This window comes from Sipha flava, unplaced genomic scaffold (assembly GCF_003268045.1).
Source record: "Sipha flava isolate LNK unplaced genomic scaffold, YSA_version1 172_pilon_pilon, whole genome shotgun sequence".
In the NCBI taxonomy this organism is placed as follows: Eukaryota; Metazoa; Arthropoda; class Insecta; order Hemiptera; family Aphididae; genus Sipha; species Sipha flava.
Genome location: NW_020271951.1, coordinates 91,923 through 106,723, shown reverse-complemented (window position 1 = coordinate 106,723; position 14,801 = coordinate 91,923). Strand labels below are relative to the sequence as shown.

The 14,801-nt window shown below is 34.2% G+C and overlaps 1 protein-coding gene across 1 annotated transcript in view; it reads right to left on the bottom strand.

The window, feature by feature from the left end:
• The window catches only part of LOC112680038 (solute carrier family 2, facilitated glucose transporter member 6-like), a gene marked incomplete in the record, with an annotated part of 5,861 nt that extends 1,104 nt beyond the window's left edge, over positions 1–4,757 (bottom strand). The window contains 4 exon segments of the mRNA XM_025550018.1: positions 1–483; positions 3,837–4,022; positions 4,104–4,239; positions 4,584–4,757. Coding sequence (XP_025405803.1) covers positions 1–483; positions 3,837–4,022; positions 4,104–4,239; positions 4,584–4,619 — 841 coding nt within the window.
• Between the last annotated feature and the right edge of the window lie 10,044 nt (positions 4,758–14,801).

The window sequence follows — 14,801 nt, the reverse complement described above, 5'->3', positions numbered from 1 at the left end:
CGGTGCACTCCTGGCAGACGAAGAACGCAAGCGCGGCGGCCGCGGGCTTCCACACGGTCGGCGCTGTGTACGTGGCCCAGCAGCCCACGTTTGGGCGGCGGCCTATTGTCGCGGCCAACGTTGAGTCGCCGCGGGACAGCGTCGCGATGGCCGCGGACGCGCACGGTGGCGGCGGCAGCGGCGGCGCGTTCTCGTTCCGCGGCAGCTCGAACCCGAACCACCGTTCCGCCTTGCGCGCCTCCTCGTGGCGGCCGCGCGACCGCAACCACATCGGCGGCGCGGGCACCAGGAACGGCGCGCACACGCCCGCGGCGCACAGCACGCCGAACACCGCGGCCACACCGCGCCAGTGCAGCACCACGCCCAGCGCCGCGGTGGTCAGCTGGCCCAGGCTCACGAACAGTGTGAACATCATCAGGTAGAACGGCCGGCTGCCCGTCGGACTCGTCTCCGCGATGTACACGAAGATCACGCCACCGGTACCTGCGAGCGCATAGTGGTTAGGTCAACGTTACCGTCCGTTAAGATCGCGGATGGTCAATTGGATCCCAGACGATCCATCCTGGATCGGGCCCCGGACGAAAAAGGGTAGCGAGTCGAGTGCCGACGGAAAAAAATGTTTTCTGTAAATAAAGTTCGAGCCAAAAAATCGGGACTACTCCGGGCCCCCGGATCGTTGAACAAAAATTTTAATGGCCGTTAGTGTTGTCCGGGTTCGTTAACTTTTAAGCGAGTCAAGAGTTTTTCATTAAACTGTAACATCTCACGTACTCACGACTTGCCATAAAATCAAGACATCGTAAAAAACCGACGGACCGTTCCAGTTCCGAGGGTTGCGACAACTCGGTACGGCTGTTTGAGTAGCATACAATTATATTTTACGAACACTTACTGCCTGGTTTTACATTTACTCACGGGTGCGTTTCACCGGAACGCTTCAAGGCTTAACGATTTGTAATAGGATCGTTGGATCTTTATTAATTATTGAGAATATTTAATATTGTAAAGGTACAAACTCGCTTTTCATTTTCAATTAATAAACATTTTTTCAACATTAACTTTAAAATGTAAATAAACGACGTTTATATATATATATATATATTTATAGTTTTAAATGCTCCGAAATTGTAGAGAATAAAATGCATAAGTACTCCGTTCAAGTTTACGGATACCTTTTCACCTTGTTATTTATATCGAAACATTTAGATTTTATTGTTATATCGTCCGTTTGTAAATATAACAGATTTAATTTCATCGTCCACGTTCAAGTTGTCGCATATTCACGGTTGGACTGCGAGTTAGTTCTTCGTGTAAATTTACAAACTTCCTTATGTCCAAATATGTGCAAAATGTATGTATGTATGTGCTTTATGTGTTTGACTATTATATTATATATGTGTACCGCAAATTGATCATATTTAGGAGTCAATTTTATTCATTAAGTAGCTTTGGGAAATTTGGTTGGACTTATACTGAGTCGAGTTAGTATAACTTTAAATTTTTTAGGTAGTTCTATAAGGAAAGGTCATGATTTATATTTTTTTTATTTCGTGTAATTTTGTGTGTGAAAATCTTCAACTTTCTCTCCATTTCTGATTACTAATTAGTGATTTAAGATATTGTTTTGTTATAATCTGAACTGTATTAGTTAACCTTGCTTTAACCTTAGGATTTGTTACGGCATATTTAACTACTTGATCTGCTATCTCATTTCCGATTTTATTTTAATGACCTGGTATCCAATATTTTATTTTATTTTATTTTATAATATAATTGAATATTATTTTCTTTTTCTATTATGAATCGAAGTAGGTTTTGTATTTGTACACTGATATCATTGGCATTATAAAGGTTTTAAATATTATTAATCGGACATAGGAAGTTAGAAAGATAGTTTTTTTTTAGTATCTTGAAGTTTATGATTGTATAGCTATGAGAATTGCATATGATTCTGCGGTAAACAAAAATTTGGAAGTTTGTACATACTCGTATGTTTTACGTCATTCCAAATTACCGATGCGCTTATTCCTAGTAGACTTCTTGGGGCATCTGTGTATATTTTCTCACCCGTGTTACCATGTACAATTTGAAAGTATATTTGTTTATATGTATTGTTGTTAGTAGAATCGTTTTTAAATTTTGATAGATCAATTATTATGTTGTTGCAATGAAACCAGGAGGGATTTGTTTTAAGTCAAAAATGATGTTAATTTTTGTATATTTGGTGTATATTTCAAATTCGATAATGTCAAAGCTAGTTTAATTCGAATTTTGAAATAAATCTTGCATTGAAATTCTTATTTTGAGAGGAAGTATCCCTGCTAATTTAAGCATGCTGGGAATAGGGCTTGATCGATATATTCCTATTGCCAATCGAATTACTCTATTATGAATTCTAACTAAATTTTTCCGATCTTTTTTTTTTATGTGAATCCCCATATATACCTAATATATGTATAGGTAGTGTCTATTTTGGCAAGTAAAGATATATTTAGTATTCATTTATATTGTATTATATTGTAAAAACGCGATTTTTTTAGATCCCTATGACATATGTAATAGCACTTTAATGATGTTTAAATGCGGTACAATTTAGTTTTTTAAAATATTTATTTGACACGTCCAAAATTTGTCGTATAGGGTTATTTTGAGTATTTTATTTGTACTTTTTACATTTTTCATTCTTATGTTAAGAGTAACGTTCTTATGGTTTTGGGTAAATACGGTACATGGAGATTTTTATACTATATCAGTGTTTATATGTTCGTTCGTCGAAGATTGGCAACGTGTTCTTTAAATGTAAATAGTATATTGTCGGTACCTACATATATTATATTTTATTTCCAACATCCGGATTCCTATGGAGATACCACGCTGCCGTGTATTATTATTATACAGTGTAATTGTACTCGTATATTATATGTATATTTATACAATTATATTGTATGTGTTCGTGTAAAAATAATATGCTTTTATAAGTTATACCCATAATAATAATAATTTCATTATATAATAGCTATAGTGTTATAGGACAGAGGTGGCCAACTTGTATAGATTTGTGATCGAATTATTAGTTAGTTTTTCTGAGTTACAAAAAAAAAAAAAAAAAAGAAGTTGTCACTAAGCAATAATATATATTATATTGTTCCCTGTTGAACTTGCTTTATTTCTTCTATTTAAAATATTAATAATCAAATGAGAAATAATTTTAAATATTATTATTTAAAATATTTTTTATCAATTTAATGAACGAAATAAATAGTGTTATTTTGGGGGTAAAATCTATCACAAAATGATCGGGCCACTAAACCATAATATGATCCAGGCCATCTGGAAAATACCCTTTTCCAGACCGGCTACTCCGCATTGAATATATCTATATAGCTCACTCGATCTCAGTGCATAATTTCGTTTTTCATAGCTATTTATTGCTATATATGTTTTCCGTATTTAATTGTTATACCTCTAATTTTTAAAATCGTGGATGGAACAGAAATATAAAAATTTATAAAAAAAAATAATAAATACTTAAATTGTTTTCTGAAAAATTGGAAAAAAAATTAAAGGTAGTCGCGATCGAAATATTGGCCACCCTTGTTATAATATATGTAGTATGATACATCATTTATTAATCGTATGTCCGATTTTTATCATTTAAAATGCATTACTACACGGGTATATATAGTTGTAGTACATCGATTAATCGTTGGATTGACAATAAAATTATTTATAAAAATTGCAGGCTCGCGATATCGTGTAAAAATATTCGTTCTAAAAATCGTGTGGGATCGTTAACCGATTACCAAAACGGTTCTTAAACCGAATAAATTACTCACCAGTTGCTAGTCCGCCCAAAAGTCTTCCGATGTAAATGTGTTCTAAGCAATGCGCGTTGCTGAGAAGCGTCCAACTCGCTATCATTGGAATGTACGTCAGCTGCAGCGTATTTTTCCGACCGATCCTGTCGGATAAATAGCCGAAAACTATGGAGCCGATGGGACACAACAGTAACGGAATGCTGGCTGCAAAAAGTCAATAAATCATCCTCGTATACCGTTTGAATATATACAATATTTCGTTATGATATATGTGTATATTCATACCTATCCATGAAGCTTGTTCGGAATTGGCATGGATAAGAGAATCCGGATGCTGAAGCTGCGGCAATATTACAGCGGAATATCCAAAAACTGCACCGGCGAGAAACTGCTGAAACGCCATGACGCTGGTGGTGAAAATCTGTGTAATCACGAAAAAACGATTTAACAACAACAGATAATCGAAATTCAAAAAAAATCTTAAAGGGATTGTGAATGATAGTTAACGTAACATTTTAGAGTATTTTATTTATAATTATCGTATTATTGTAGCCATATTAATCGTTATGTATATGTTAAATAATAATATATATAAAACTAGAATATCTATATGTGTCTTTATATGGATTTTTTAAAAACGATGACATTGCCATTTTTTAGTGTTTTTTTACTTCAGTTTAAGTGATTTTTTTTTAGAGTTCTACAGATTTAAAAAATCTTAATAATTATATATTCTTATGTCGGTATTAGCGAAACAATCATTACCAGTTTCAAATGCATGAGCGTCTTTTTGTTGAGCATTGTGATGTAGCGTACACTCGGCAGCGGTGCGAAAATTCTATAAAATTATGCACGCAAATGGTTCAAATAAAACTTCAGTGGCTTCTGGGACCGGCAGCGACGGTGGCAATGATGTTCGGGTAGCGTCACCGAGGTCTCCGGTACAATGCAAAATAATAAAACGTTTCGTCCATTTTTCGTAATATATATCGAATCGATGCGATAAGAGCCGAACGAGATAATCTCCTGTCACCGTTTATGTAATAAAACAATATATTACATCGACAAGAGCCACGCCGAACACAACGTGTGTATAGGTACACTATGGTATTCTTCGTGGTACAGGGTGTCGTCCCGCGAGAATTTTCACACACGTGGTACAATGTTACTAGTATTCGGAAGCGGCCGAAGCACGGAAATGCAAATTCTCAAAAGTTTGTTGTGAATAATTTACAAGATATCAGCAACGGTAAGTAGAATCGTTAGGACCATTGGGGACCATACGAATGCTAGGTACATTTGCCATCAGCCGTGAAGAAACGCCGTGAGAACCCGCGATGGAAACTTCGGTCGACGCGGTCGAATAAAAAAAAAAAAAAAAAATGAAAAAAGGAAATCCGCAAAATCAGCTCTAGCTATTTTCCACGTCGCATTCGGTAGTAGAAACAGTATTACAATACAAAACGAAAATCGTAATGTTACATTTCTCGTTATGAGAATCGGCGAGCCCAGGAATACGCGTGCGAAAAAAAAAGCGGCACTCGAATGCCTTTACCGACACTCGTGGGTTACCCTGTACACGCGATCCATAGTTATTTTGTGACAGAATTCGCACACGCACACATACGTATGATCGTGTACTTGTTGTCGTATGACGCTTTCCGCGCGGTTGTTACGTTAGTATAGAGGCACTCGAGGATCGAAGCCGAGTGGATTATTATAGATCATTACGCGTGTAGAATCTATCTTATTCCCAAACGGAATAATACTACGCGCATACGATATCAAAAATCGGTGAAAACAAGGCCGACGCGTTTGAACGTCATACAAGTCGCGTGGTGTTTATTATTATCGTTACACGTTTTGCCGGTCAATTTTTGCGATTCACGAAAAGCAACGATCGGTAGCGGCGGATAAATATGCGCGCGTACAGCAGGGCTGGTTATCAAGGGAGAGGTTTGGGTAGTAGTCCAAGGTCGCGAGTTGAAAGGGGCCACGATTTGCTGCCATGTTATTGTAATTTTCAACGACACACAAATAAACTAAACTTATTTTAATTAATATTTATTGCGAATAACTAAATCTGAAAAAAAAATGACACTGTTTTTTTGCAAAAGGGCCTCAGTAAAAATATAGCCCCCCCTCCTCTTAATACGACCATCGACCAGCCCTGGCGTGCAGTGCCGGATGTCGGCGATTTGACGCCCGGGGTCAATGAAAATGCAACGCTCTTGCTGAGATGGAACAAGTATACAAATTCGATTTTATTTTCCACAAGCTTAAGAGGTCCCTTATACACCAACAACGTCTGGGGCGAGCATGCCCTATTGCACCCCTTCCCCCCCCCAAATCTCATATCCGGCACCATATGTAATACGACGTTGACAACAATACGAGTCGAATACGACGATTACAATTGTTTATCGCGTGTACGTGCGTCCGCGTTTAGGACGCGGTGAGATCCGTAACTACGTAGTTGAATTCGGAATTGCGTACAATTACGGTGCGCGCACGGTTTACGCCTTTGTGTGCGCAGAAATCGAACGATTAATCTGTTCGTATTCAAACATACTACACCAAAGTATTACGCGTGTGCGCAATTTATGCGCCTCACATAACGGCGGTGCCGTTACTGCGTAAATTATTTTTTTAATTTTTTTAATTAATTATAATTAAAATCGCGTCGGAAATTAGCGTTGCCACGCGGTTTCGATCGCGATTTCGTTTTCGTGTTTGAACATTCGGATTGACACACTTGTACGGTTTACGACGCACGAGTGCTACGTAATATCATGACGTATTCATGACGAGAAGACCGGCTTAACGACCGCCGGAAGTGTAAATGCGTGCGTAAGGATAACGCGGCAACAGCTTACACGTCGAAACGCAAATATTGCTATGCGAATCGAATGATAATTTATTATAATTATATTTATTTATCGCGGTCTACGAACGGTTTTTATTTGTTATTATCGATAACGAATAATTTCATCCTCCGACCGTGTAGAAACTAATAGATAGTTTCTATATTAACCATACAGACGATCTATTATACGTTCACCAAAAAATAATTCTTTATAAAATAAAATAAATTCCTCCGGTCGCGACAAACATACGTATAATAGTGTTGTTTATCAGATTTCAAGTGAATAATATTATTCTCGTTCTCCTCGTTGACGACCGATGATCTCAGATACGTACATCGTCAATATGTCTGCTCGATTTTATCAATCACGTATACCGTGATTTATGACCGTACACTGCAGCATTCTGTAAACGTCAATGTTTCTCCGTCACGGAAACGAGGTTTTACGATTACCTATTTACGGAGAGGTTGATATTTTAAGGAATTCGAAAATCCCCTCCCTTTTGGAACGCTATCAAGCCCCTGGAAGGTTTTAATCTCTCTCATCAATTTTAACATACATTTGTAGACGGTTAAAAAATCAAGAATTAAGATAGATTTAAATCAAACTGGTTAGTAAGCATAAAGCTAATATACTCACCGATACTATATATTAAAGTTAGTTATAAAGCAATCATTCAAGTTTTAGAAGAAGAGATTGAATTTGAATTTCATGAAGATTAAACAATCGATGTACCAAAATAATGATTAATGACTATTGGAATAAAATGTATTTTAACGATGATTTCTTTGTTTTAAGAATAAAACTAATTTGATAACAAAGTGAACAATTTATATTTAGTTAATTTATATTTTATCTTACAAGCCCCTCACAGATGTGACCAAATGTCAGCCTTCTTAATTTTTCCAAAGGGAATAATACTCAGGCATTCAGCTGTCAAATATCTGGACATCAAGATATATTATCTGTAAGTACAGCATTTTTTTTCTGGTAGACCGCTTAAAATTGGTTGAACTACGCGCACGTAACTGACGTCTGAGATTTCAAGATTTTTTGCAATCATTTCGTCCATAAAAATTCCCTAACAATACATTTTCATATTGTGTAATAATACTCCGAATTGAGTTAATGCCTACTTAGCTTAATTTGTTGTGATAACGAAATTATACACTGAGTTTGGATTAAAAAAAAAACGAACGTATTTTCAAAATATGTATATTTATGTAGTTTTATAATACAATATAACATTATGAAAAAGTAATGAGTGCCAGAATACAATTGTATGGTTTTTAATTTTTTTATTTTTGCTCTGTCCTCTACGTTGATAATCAATGACGAAAACATGAACGGTATACGTTTTATGTGCATGAATAACTGAAGAATAATCGGTTCAATCGGCGAATCCCTAAAATCATTGGCGGATATTCGAGGGGGTTAGCTATTCAGCATATGAATGTAGTTGTTCAGATATGTGAAAAATAAAAACATGAATGAGAAATTTCATGCTTCAAAATTGGTTCACTAATTTATCTATTCTTCGCATAGAAAAAGACCTTACTAAAAATGTTGATAGTGAAAATATTTTAAATGAATTTGCAAAATCCTCCAGAATGCTGGTTTTTAATTAAAGTATTTACAGCTGTTATTATCTAGATACTTGATTATATTTTTATTTTTCTCATATAAACTATAAACTATGTATTTGTATTTCTTTATTATTTGTCAAAACTTTGCTGTACATGAGGACCCAGCTTACCACAAGTGTCAGTTGAAATGTCAACAAAAAGAAAAAAAAAGTTATATATATTAACAATATTCAAATACAGTGAACCTACTAGATATTATCAAAATCCGAATTAACATTGTATTAAACAACTGTTTATTATATGTTATAAAAATATTAAAAATAACGATACTATTATTAATTATAATTTATGACCTACAGCAGCGATTCCCAAACTATGCACCGTGGTGCCCTAGGGGTACCACGACCATTTTCTAAGGGCACCGTACGGTTATTAGGTACGGTAGTTTATGTACGGTTCATAACAAATAGTTTAAAATGTATAAAATTGTTTTTCCTTATGGTTTTCGTAAAAACTTTATAGCAAATAATGTAATATTTTCTATTGTATATTCGGATATTCTCATTTTAACCTTATAATAATTTTATATAATATTTATAATCATAATAACAATAATTTTTATTTATTTTTTTTTTAAGTTTAAAAATGCATTAATTTATAATTAAGTTAAATTTTAATAAAATTAATAAAATTGGTTATCAATAGGTTTTTTTTTGTTCTGTAATGTAGTTCACATCAGGTCACCGTGGGTAAATTGGGTCCAAAAAAAGGCACCGCTGACCTACAGGAAAAATTAAAAACCAAAAGGAGTGTAGGAGGCGAAGCGTCCCTCGGGATATATTTACAAAAAAAATACAAGCCCCCACAAATTTTCAATGGATATCCGCCCGTTTAGCGAAGCAACCCTTTTGGCAGCAGTATTTTGCCGTTCGCACCTATACTCCATCGACACGCAATCGTACAACGTATTTTTCATCACGTCCAAATGTTTACGCGGTTGCAAATTACTGTTCAGCTTAGTAATTCCCTGTCCGTTTTACATCATAACATATTATGATTATCAATTGCATTATTGACTGTCGTGCGTTATAATACATCTCGTAAACATGATTTCGACTTTCATGGCATTACGTGAAATATTTTCGTTCGAGTGCCCTTCACGGTTCTTCGTCTGTCTGCGCGTACGTAATGATTCCACGTAACAACCATATTCTCGCCGGTTGCGTTATTTGTTTGTTAAATCTTAATATCGCGGACAACAGAAAAATACCCGGAAAACAATGCCGTCGTAAATAAACACTCGAAGCTCGCGAATTAAATTTTTCTCAAAAAAAAAAATTCAGATAATAATAATGTGATGTGTTGCAGATACGGCGTTCGAATATATTACTATAATTACATGTGTCAATAAATATAATACAGTCGAGTGCTCCGAACACGAGTTATCAGAAGGGATGGTTTTGTCAACACGAGTAATCGTATACACCTGCTGTGCATTTATATATAAATTTTATAATATTATTATCCTATTAACAATTGAGAACGATGAGTGGTGTTAAGCCAAGTGGTATTAACCAATATGATATAATACGCGCGTGTGGTCATATTTTCATAGCACGCGTATTGATAAACACTATATACGTACAGGTGTATAATTATATATAATCGCCGATCGACTTAACGGTTTAATTACCATATGTAGTGTATATGCATATTTTTATCAATACCGTTTCTTCGGTTCTATTGCACTCGCGGTAATTAGTGTGTACTAATTGGACGTTAAACCGATTATTACTTATTACCGACAAATATTATATTGTAATAATTGACACTAATAATATTTTATAAGTCCGACTAGTCGGAACGTCCCCATCTTGATTGTGAAATGTCGTAGGTACCAGCGTGTTCGTTAGGATTTTACTTTTTTTTTGTTCAAATAAATGTTTCCGTTCCAAGTTTCGAAAAATACGCGGCAAATGAAATTCTATAGAATAGTTTTATAAAAATTCAAAAATGACTTCAAACACGTGTGGTAGGACATTAAGATTTATTAAACATTTTTTTTTATTTTACAATATTTCAGATTCTGAGTATTAAAGGAGAAATGTATTGGTTTTACCATTGATTAAAGAATAAATTTTTATTCTATAATCAATGGTTATACTATGATGTGTGTATGTGTGTGTGTGTGTGTGTGTGTATTTTGTGTCTGTGTACTCGATTTTGATGAGAAAATTTGCCTTGATTATTACAATCAATCAAGATTTTTTATATATGTTGTCTAGTTGATATCTTCTTTAAAAATGGTAATTTTACGAATTTCCCAACAATTTTTAATAATTGCAAAAAACTGATGATTAGTTATATATATATGTGTATGTATATGAATAAAATAACATTTACAGTATACCAGTTTTCGAAAAAATCAAATTTTTGTTTTCGTCATAGGTAACTCATAAAAATAAATAATCATAGGGTTATAAAACTTTTTTTAAAACTTTAGGTGTTTTTTTTTGGTCGAATACTACTTACGTTCCAAAAAAAGGAATATTAAGTGGCGTTTATTAATTGGGTCCTGAAGACCCTTATTCATTCTAGTTAGGTCCCAGTGTTTTTCAGTTAGTACACTTAGTGGGTCCCAGTATTTTACAAGTACTACTTTAGATGAGTCTATACAAATAAAAAATTTCACTTCTCATTTTTACAGAATTAGGACTGTCAGTTAACTATAAATTAAAAAACATGTATGATCTTTTCTTTTAAAAGTTTCTAATACATGATATTAATTAAAAATTAGAATACTGATATATGGTAAACAAATAAAATTATATAAAAATTTAAAAATTTACATTATTAACCATTTAATATACCATTTAAATGATAGAACTTTTACAAACTCAAATCTAACCAATTAGTTGTTTATCTTTATCATAAATATTATCTGAGACCTAACTCGGATATGCCCATATTAGACAGGTAATACATTCGACTAGTAAATATCGAGACGCAAGTCGGCTATGTCATAACTATCGATATGTGTGTATTATTATTAAGTAATATTGATTTTTAAAATATTAGTTACAATATGTGAGGACATAATTTTGTGGACAAAGAAAAAAATGTTACCTCACATATAAAATTTGCAAATTATAGATATTTTAATATTGTTAAAAAAAAATATTTATTTAAAAAAACGTGCTCTTGATAATGAGATTATGTATGCCTTATTTTTTATTAAATACTCAAGATAAATCTGTAAATGGTCACTTACGATGATTCATATTCTATGTAACCCATCCATAACACTTTATACCAGAGGTTCCCAAACTTTCTTCACCGTAGACCACGTGCCAATTTTTTCCATTTTCGTAGACCTCTAAAATTAAATTTTGACGAATTCATCTAGGTGTTTTTCATAACTTACACGGAACTGCTCACCTAAATAGGCTTTACGATGGAGTGCATTTTTTTTAAAATAAAAAATGTGTTATTTTTAATAATACTTTTAATGAAAATATTTAAATATATTTTTAATAATTAAAAAGATAAGAAATGCAAATTAATTAAATAGAATTAATAGAAAAAAAATCAAAGTTGGTGTTAAAAAAAAATATCATTCATGGGAAGAATGAGCCTGATTCTTTGATAGTAAATTTTCAATATTTGTCTTAAAATTAGTCAAGTTTAACCTCAAATCTCCTCTATCAGTGATTTCCAATCTATTACTTTTTTTTGTAAGAAGATTGACAACTGTACTGAAACCCCTTTCCACGCAGTATGATGACGGAAAATCAATCAAAAACTTTCTTGCGATACTCCATAAAGAAGGATAAGTAACAGGTATGTCCCTCTGAAGGCAGAATTGCTGATACCCATTTCTAAATGTACCTTAAGTTTATCATTAGTACTTATTCCGATCAGTTCCTCTTATAAGTTCTCCTCCCACACATTTTAGACTTATAACTCATGTGGGCCCTTATTTACACATGATGCACCCTCAATTTTCTTTTTCGTTGACGTACACCCCTTATAGGTTAGAATCGACCCCTGAGGGTCGATATAGATCACTTTGGTAACCTGTGCTTTATACAGAAGGCAGTCCGCAGGAAACCGCTTTTCGTGCTCGCGGGTTAACCTTATCGACCGATTACATTTGATCTATTAATTTCTTGAATCTCCAAACAAAAATCATATACCTACGGTAAAATTATCTAATTTTGTTTTGTTTATGAATCGTTTTTGCGTGATTTAAGATGAATAAATATTCGGTGTAATTTTTTATTCCTTTTAATAATCCGCAATTGCATAATATATAATTGTTTCGTTAGAAAATCAAAATAAATTATTAAATAATCATGGTTTAAACATAATATGCAAAATAATTGGCAATTGTGTCACTTTGGAGTAGGTACTTACGATAGTAAATGTACACGATAGCATTATATTATAGACATTAAAAATGTTAAATCTCACGTATATGCATATTTGATTAGGAATAAAACAAATGTACACAGTTTTTTTCCGCATTATGTGTTCTTTCATGGGTCATGAAATCCATTATTGTTATTAGACACTTATACAACAATGCAGTTCACTGAAGTTTAGGTATAATTTTAATGATTTTATAATACAGAGGTACTTCGATATGCATAATATATCAAACAATTAATATGCTCCTATTAATAGTGTGATATTATTTTGTGTAATTATAACTTTTTTATATAATGGATTGATAAGCGTAAAATTTATCGTCCTAATTGCTAATCTTGACGGTCCATTCTATCCGCTAAACGCTTAATCTCGTTGATGCAAGAAGTGTGTGTGTGTGTAAGTGTATAAATAAATATACATATACTGAGCTAGTCCTGAAAAAAATAGTAGGGGTATTTGCGTTATTAAACATTGATTAAATTCACTGATGTCATAACACTTTCGTCGTCCTATGAAGAAAAAGACATACTGATTACTGATGCTACTAGTGCTACTAGATACATACTCGTAGGTAGGCGTTATGTCACACCAAACGTCATTTTGTTGTTAAGTGTTTGCTACATGACTTGCCACATCAAACGTCGCGTTATTTTTGCAACAATTCCAGCGTTGCTGATTTTTTGATAAATGTTTATGAAATAATTTAACGAAATTTGTATCCGTCGATCGAAAAAATACTTTCAATTCTTTCACTTAACATCAATGCTCGATTTGGAAAAATTGAAGTAGGGGGACTCTATTTACTTTAAAAAAAAGATTGTCCCAAAAACTTGTTAAGCGTTATAATTATAACATAATAATAGTAGGGGAACGTTGAAATTTCTGAAAATTAGTTGGGGTACTCCGTCTCCTCTCAAATCGAGCACTACTTAACATGATCCGCGATGCTTGTTGTACCTCATAAACTAGAGTGTATAATATAATGAAAAAACGTTTCCCGTCTAAATAATACGTTATCGTATTAGCTGATGAAAGCTATAAAAATTATACAGCAGTATCCATGCCTATTCAGACGGAACGGATTTTGATGCGCGGTGCGGCATAAATGTGACAAAAACATATCTTTTAATGCCGAACGGCTTTAAAACTTCCGCTGTGTCTGCACGTACCTGGTCGATTTTATATTTCACTCAAAACAATCCTCGGACTCAATTATGAAAATTTTAGTTTTCCAACCGTGAACTCAATTAATATACATCTTAGTTTGTACCCAGGACTGAATTAGTATATTTTTTCTCCTCTCGTCCTGGTATTGGGACCCAATTAGTGTAGAGCGATTACATGTACTCGATTTTACGGGGTAAAATACGATGGGCACTTGAGCTTTTTTTGCTACAACGCAGTACCATATTTTAGATTTTACAACCACGATTAAAACGTATAATTTGTTATTAATTTGATGTTGGCCGAAAACTATTGGCAAAAGCGCAGTCTCGTGCGACACTTGTCTTATATATGACAAATAATACGTGACGCATCCCCGACATGGCTTATATAGCGATGGAATAATATCCGAAAAGAAACCAACGACAGACGTTTAGTGAATCCCGTTAAAATTAAAACGTCGTCCAACAATTTTTCAGTTTTGACTAAACCGAACCGAAAGAAAAAAAATCAACAAGTATGGACGGAAAGAATTTTACCAAACGTACCAGAAACAAGGCGATTCGGCAGGCCGCAGCCTTGTCTCTGAGAGTCTTCGAGAATCTATGGTATGTGCGTAAACATCCCCTACGATGATACCCACTTTCTTCATCCATGTGTCCATCCGAAGATGAACCGATCGGTCGCGATTCCGTCGGCCGGTACGGTATGCATAAGATACACGATGGCAGACACAGTTTAAAATGTATGGGGTTACTTGATTTTGAAAAATGTTCTAATTGCAAAGATTATTTCCGTCGGAATAAATTTAGTTCATTTACAGAGTGAATATTCTGATCAGTTTTATCAAACACATACAGTGGCGTAACTAGAGGAGGAGTTTGGGGGTTGTAACCCCTCGACATTTTTCTGAGGTTTTTACGAATTCTTCGTAA